Source organism: Salmo salar, chromosome ssa09 (genome assembly GCF_905237065.1).
Source record: "Salmo salar chromosome ssa09, Ssal_v3.1, whole genome shotgun sequence".
NCBI classification, from domain to species: domain Eukaryota; kingdom Metazoa; phylum Chordata; class Actinopteri; order Salmoniformes; family Salmonidae; genus Salmo; species Salmo salar.
This window is the reverse complement of record NC_059450.1, coordinates 134,516,775-134,523,951: the sequence shown is the minus strand read 5'-3', so window position 1 is coordinate 134,523,951 and position 7,177 is coordinate 134,516,775. Positions and strand designations below refer to the sequence as shown.

At 39.4% G+C, this 7,177-nt stretch overlaps 1 protein-coding gene across 12 annotated transcripts in view; it reads left to right on the top strand.

Moving 5' to 3' along the window:
* Positions 1–4,974, top strand: part of LOC106612972 (protein Aster-B) — a 98,598-nt gene extending 93,624 nt beyond the window's left edge. For all 12 annotated transcript variants that reach the window (XM_045724664.1, XM_045724656.1, XM_045724662.1 and 9 more), the window contains one exon: positions 801–4,974. In XM_045724664.1, coding sequence (XP_045580620.1) covers positions 801–890 — 90 coding nt within the window. In that variant the 3' untranslated portion in view covers positions 891–4,974. The remainder of the gene's footprint in view (positions 1–800) is intronic.
* Positions 4,975–7,177: the final 2,203 nt, after the last annotated feature.

Sequence of the window (7,177 nt, the reverse complement as noted above, 5' to 3'; positions counted from 1 at the left end):
ACGGTGGTACTATTAGACCAGGCAGGGAACGGTGGTACTATTAGACCAGGTAGGGAACGGTGGTACTATTAGACCAGGTAGGGAACGGTGGTACTATTAGACCAGGCAGGGAACGGTGGTACTATTAGACCAGGCAGGGAACGGTGGTAGTATTAGACCAGGCAGGGAACGGTGGTAGTATTAGACCAGGCAGGCAACGGTGGTACTATTAGACCAGGCAGGGAACGGTGGTACTATTAGACCAGGCAGGCAACGGTGGTACTATTAGACCAGGCAGGCAACGGTGGTACTATTAGACCAGGCAGGCAACGGTGGTACTATTAGACCAGGCAGGCAACGGTGGTACTATTAGACCAGGCAGGCAACGGTGGTACTATTAGACCAGGCAGGCAACGGTGGTACTATTAGACCAGGCAGGCAACGGTGGTACTATTAGACCAGGCAGGCAACGGTGGTACTATTAGACCAGGTAGGGAACGGTGGTACTATTAGACCAGGTAGGGAGGACAGATACAGTTACAAGCATTACCCCACTGTTCAATTCCTGTCTGTGAAAGGGGTACTTCCTGACCTGCGGGGTCATGACCTCTGTGAGCTGGTGGACAGCAGCCGGTAGGCGGTCCCTGTCACACTGGGGCCAGCTTGAGGATTTGATTCTTAGCCTTGTGTTAATACACAAGGCTAAGAATCAAATCCTCTAGGTTTTCGTGCAGGGTCTCAAAGTGTGAAAGATAATTCTCATAAGAAACTATGATTATAGTTACTTGCAGGGTTTTAATGTTTTCTGTTTTCCTCTACAGATGAAAGACTCTCTACTGAACCTTCAAAGGGGTATTGGCTTAAGGGACTACAGCTCAGAAGCTGAGGAGAAAAGAAGCTGTTACCACTGACATACGACCTTAGGCCATGAGGACATGGTGTGCAATATAGGAACTGTTTGTGTGTAAGTATGCAAACAAAACAAAGAGAGACAAGAGACCAACCGACCGCCAGGCAAGCTGGCCCCAGTGTGACAGGGACCGCCTACCGGCTGCCGTCCCCCAGCTCACAGAGGTCATGATCCCGCAGGTCAGGAAGTGCCCCTATCACAGACAGGAATTGAACAGTGGGGTTCCCACAGCACTGAGGCATCGTGGGAAGGCAACAGCTCCGCTTACCTTGACGCCACTTCTGTCTCTTATTTTTCTTTGTCTTTTAATGTTGGAAGGACATCGTACTGTATGCCATTACCACATGGGGAATGGAGGACAACAAAAAGCTTAGCATGTGATTTTACTCCTCACCTTAACTTCTCTCAATGTCTGTGGTTCCATTCCTGCTCTGTGAGTGTCTAAAGACAAACAAAAGAGGAGAGACGAGGAAAGGGGACCTACAGTCTCTAGACTTTCTACACTCCCTTGACTGTTCCAAACCGATCCTCCCCTACAGGTCCGCGCTGCAGTGTCCCTTTTATGAACTCCTCTGATCGTGGCCACAGATCATGCTCTAGAGTAGCAGGATCACCAGCAAATATATATTATAGAGTATATGTATGTGCAAGCACATTTCCACTGAAATGTCTCAACTGCCTTGTTTTTTCCCCCGGGCTCAACAGTGCATAAGGGCTGGTTTCCCTAATCACCTAGAGCTAGGCTGTTGGGATGGAATTTGCATAATGATTGACTTAGGTGGAGGAGGTTCCTTCTCACAGGTACTCAATAAAGAGAAACGTTAAGAGATTGCAGGATGTTGTTGGGGATAGAGAGGATATGTAATGTGGCATGTCAAAACATCCATGCTTGGTGGCAAATGGATCTCCTGTTAACAACAGGAATTTATGGAATTTAGAGTCTTCTTGAAGGTTTATGAATGACCTTTACGTTGTATTGCCACTATTGTACTAGTTGGGTAATGCAGTTCATTGTCTATCAGACTTATCAAACTTATCAGTTGTGGAACAGTATTTTGATCCATTTTTAAGAATGATAGCTTGCCTGTCACTTCTACTTTCAAAGTACTGCAACAATACAGAGCTTTTATTTATCTGTTACTGGTGATTTGTTTCATGCACAGTGATAATTAGTTCCATTATTTGTTGCACATTTAACAAAATTAGTTTATCGATCCGTAAGACCCGAGAATGTAGTACAACTTGACCAGTAGTCTTTTCTATAGGAAAAGACAGCATGCAGACTAAGAAGTCATTGATACTTGAAAAAGGGATACTGCAGCAAGACAATGAGGGAGACCTGTGTTCTTACATAAGTGTTTTATTACTAAACTGTGACTATATCTTAAAAATGTTTGAAGATGAAAATAATGATATAAATATATTTGAAATGTATATGTATATTTCAATATTGAATATTTCAAGATATATACACATAGCATATATGAATTGTTTATTTATGTATATAGGAAAGTTATCAGACCTCTAGGTGGGTACAAGAATTTATAAAGAAAACTGTTTTCTTCAGAAAAGCATGCCAGATATGTCTGTGACATGTCTAGTATGCATGTGTGCTTGAGTGTACTGTATGTTTCTGTGTGTGTGCACATGTGTTAATTTATACAGTGTGACATTTCTATCATTCCACACATGGATGTGTCTCAACATTTCATTTCTGGCACATGTAGCCAAACTGCCTTTTATAATGCCCATGCGTTTGGATGCAGCCTTGCATTAGCCTCTCTGGCTAACAGTTTACAATCAGCCCATATGGACATCTGTGTCCATGCCAAGTGGCTTGACTCAACCACACACACCCTCTTTGCTTATCCATATCAACAACCTGCATCCCTGCTTATTCCAGATCCTATACACACCCCCACTCTCCATGTCCAGTGTTTGTGTTGGAATCTGTACACAATTCAATTGAACCATAACAGAGGGTAGTAAAGCCTTCAGAAGATGTCATTCATTTTCAATTAGCTATTTATCATGTATTTATTGAAAGACAAGTAAATCCCTGCTGGATTAACCTCAGGTAGGCAATGTCTGAAGTGTATCCCCTAGCTGTGGTATGAGCTCAGTGATAAAATCACTTCCAAAAAGAGAAACAGTACTGCACTTTAAAGACCTTCCAAATAATGAATGAAAGAAATTCAGTGGAATTGCAGCCCTTTTTGCATTCTAAAAAGTATTATGTGTATCCAATATAATAGAATGCTTACTCTGTATCTTTGATTGAAATTTCATTTCAACACATTTCTGTTCACTTCATGATGTAATTCCATGATTTTGTGAGTGACTATATTTCAGGGTTAGACAGGACAGGAGCGGGTTGTGTGTGAACTGTGGAGGAGTGGATATCTATCGCTTTAATGCAGGGGCGTCAAACGGATTTTGCCCAGGGGGCCGCATTCGGTCCTCAACGAACGAGGTCCGGAGTGACGTTTTGAAAATGTGTTATACAGTATTTACTCGCAATCAAATTGTGCAACAAAAAAAATCCTCTATTCTGACTGTCAAGCTTTAATTTCAGTGATTGATAACAAGCTGGACACAGTCAAGAAACTGTATGAATGTAAGTCCATTATATGATTTCTACACAGTTTCGATTTGGTTTTAGTAGTTTTAAAGTATGTTGAGTATGTTTGACTCCCCGGCTTTAATGTGTGCTGGCTTTGCATTGGTGAGTTACTGAATGAGTGATCTCTCATGAAAGACTGTAGGCTAGATTCTAGTTTTGGGTTTCAGAGGTTACTGAATGAGCATGTTTTAGTCTTGGCTCTCCTGCAGCGTGTCATATGATGACTTTTAATATCACAAGGTGTATTATTGGTCATTTATGGAAATCTTAAGATCTGAATGACAGTGATTGGAAAATATTTCTGTTTTATAGAAATCCCTTTCACAATCAAGCTGTATTATACTGAAAGATATGCTGAGGTTATGTTTCAAATATGTGATTATATTTCATATGTGAATATGTGATTGAAATGCTTTGTTTATTTTTAAAGTGTATGGACTTTTTGAGTTATAAAATTGCTTGGATTTCTATATTTATTTCAGTAATTGAAATGGACCGTTTCAAATAATCTGAAAGAAGCACGGTAACATATCCATGGGTTTCTCATGTTAGCAACTAGAATGTCTGCATAAGATGGGTGTATTAATTGTCATTCATTCCAAATGTTAACTTAAAGTAATCTAATTCTGAAATTCATGACAATACCACAAAACATTACAACTAGTTTATAAGTATGGAATAAGCTGTTATGCAGAATTATAGCATGTTATGTGTCATATGAGTAAACATCTTATGCTCGTGCTTATGAACTAGTTATAAGGGTATGGTTGATGTTTGTTTATGCAACAAGCTATTATACCATAGTGTAACAATATTCATAGAAAACACAGGATATTCAATCATATTATTCAGCATTACAAGCAATCACCTAAAAAATATAGCTCATGACCTCTCATAGATCTGATTTTGTTTTGCTTGTGTGCTCTCACATATTTTGGCATTAGCAAGTATGATTGTATGATTGCTATTCTGGCCCTAAAGCTCTGTAACCAAGGCTCCAGATGTCTTGACAGCACCATTATGTTGTCATCAGCACTGCATACATTGTGTGCTTCACTGACTACATTAATTGAAATATGCCTTGCTGAATCTCTGGCTAACTTATAGGAGTCCCAACCTCCTTGAAAATTACTACTGAACAAATGACTACTGAACACACTTCTAACAAGTGTGTCTTGGCATTATCTTACTGGTGTAGCTCAGTTCAAAAACCTAATGTTTGTTTTTTAGACCTGTTTTTATCTGTAAAATGATTCTTAATTAGATTTATATATGGTATACTGTAAGTATATGTTGTGTATATCTGCAGTCTACACACACTGACAAGAGAATCAAACCTGCGCTGTGCGTGGATTTTGACTTGCCAATGACTTTGCCTAATAGAGACTAAGATAAAGTGGCTTTCTGTTAGATGTGAAGTAGAGATTGGAGGTATGAATAAAGATTGAGCAAAAACATTCAAGATTTGTGACGTTTCCTCTTTTAAAATATATGTTCTCCTTGATGATGCCTACAAGAACTACATCATCAACTGAACATGCAAGGCAAAGAGGGGAACATTGGTGAGTGAAACATAGTTTAGGATTATGTCTTGATTAATAAACTAGATAGATTCTGGGGTTCTTACAGTCTTGGTTAATAACAATTTTTATCAAGCACACCTGGACATACTATATTTAATCTCTGTTAACCCAGAAGTAATATTTTGGGTAATTTGGTCAGCTGCGTGATTAACTTGTGTTTATACGTTTTAGAACGAAGTCTCCACCCTTGCAAAAGGAAACCAGACAGAAAGGTAACCCAGACACGTCACAGGGGATATAAAACTGAAGCATCAGTTTAGAACGTTTTCTCAACGCCTAATAATTTTCTCATCGATTAAACATTTGATCTCAATACATTTTTATTCTCCCAAAACTAGAATATGTTACGAACACAGTGCACCAAGTTGTATAGACTTGACGCTTTGCCAAAGTTTTGAAAAATTGCGTTGTTTGCAAGCAGTGCACAGTCGAAATTGGTTTGTGCACACGCGCACTTCACAGAGGAGCCGTTCCATAACAGAAATATGCAAATACATGAAATATATTTATAACAAACCATAATTATTTAATATGTCGTTTACAGTGGAGCAAATTAAGCATAGTGGCAGAACAAGTAAGGAGATGGGGCGAAGACAAGCATGAGCAAGAGAGATCCTATTGGCGCGTTGTCAAGAAACGCTCAGCCATGCCCTTGTGGCATGGTAATGCAATTATTATTTAGGCCACAAGATGGGGACATGGTTCATCTACGCATACAGTAGGCTGTCAATGAGGGACGTATTTACGTGTTTTTTAGAATAATGCCACCCCACGCTTGTAGTACTGGATACATATTTACCAGACTAATATTACGCTATGTAGCCTGTAAAATACATATACCTCTAGCACTATAGTGTGTGGGTTGTTCCTGCTTCAGCCATTATTCTACAACACCAGTAATTCATTGGTACAGAAATCCCCATGCGCACAACAAATTCATTACTCATACCTTCTCAAAATGTGTCAATATTTTGACCATCAGATTTCAGAGTTTACTGTTCTCCTTGCAAAAGCAGTTCCTTATCCTCAAAGACCTTTCTTGACATTCAGAAATGTGTATTGCAGGAACATGTTGGACCCACACCAATGTGATACTAATATATTTCTGCACTTTTTCTCATTCAAAATTGTATATGGGTATTTCTATGAAATATTGATAGAAATGAATAAATAGTGTATGTGTTGCTATTTTGGAACATATCCCAGGATAAGTAAGGTAAGACCCAGATTCAGACCGTGTCAAAGTAACAATGTTTATTACGGCAACAGAGGCAAAGGTACAGGACGGCAGGCAGGCTCAGGTAGCAGTGGTCAGGCAAGCGGTTCAGGGTCAGGACAAGCAAGGGTCAAAAACCAGGAGGGCGAGAAAAAGAGAGGCTGGGGAAAAACCAGGAGCTGACAGGACAAAAGCTGGTAAGCTTGACAAACAAGACAAACTGGCAACAGGCAAACAGGGAACACAGGTATAAATACACAGGGGATAATGGGGAAGATGGGCGACACCTGGATTGGGGATGGAGACAATCACAAAGACGGGTGAAACAGATCAGGGTGTGACAGAACAAGCTAATATGTCTTACATAAAGGCCTTTTCAAGGTAATTGAGATACCCATTTTAAGAGAAACATCATGGTATTTTGAGCCTCCACATTTTAAGTATGTAATTTTTATCTCTTTGAAGTTATATTTAATTTGTATCACAGTAATGTATGAAAAAAAAAAAATATTATACATTTTGTTTTACAATATTTACCCAAATATATACAAAGACATACAGACATGAATAATGAAAGTTATATTAAAATATATTTATTTATTCAAATAAATATTATTTTGAAATAAACATTTTAAGCAAAGAAAATAAAAAACTAAATAGAGAAATCCTCCAGATTTTCAATGGGTGATTGCCGCCGCCCTTGTTGTCAAGGCTGGCCTGGCAGATTGCGGTCGAAGGCCCCATTGGTCACTGAAGGGACTTTTGGGGTGTAACTTCTCATTATGGCGCGGGAGTAGATCCACAGTAGAAACACATCTGTGGCTGCTTTGCCGCTACTGTTGATGCTTCTGATTTGGTATAAAACT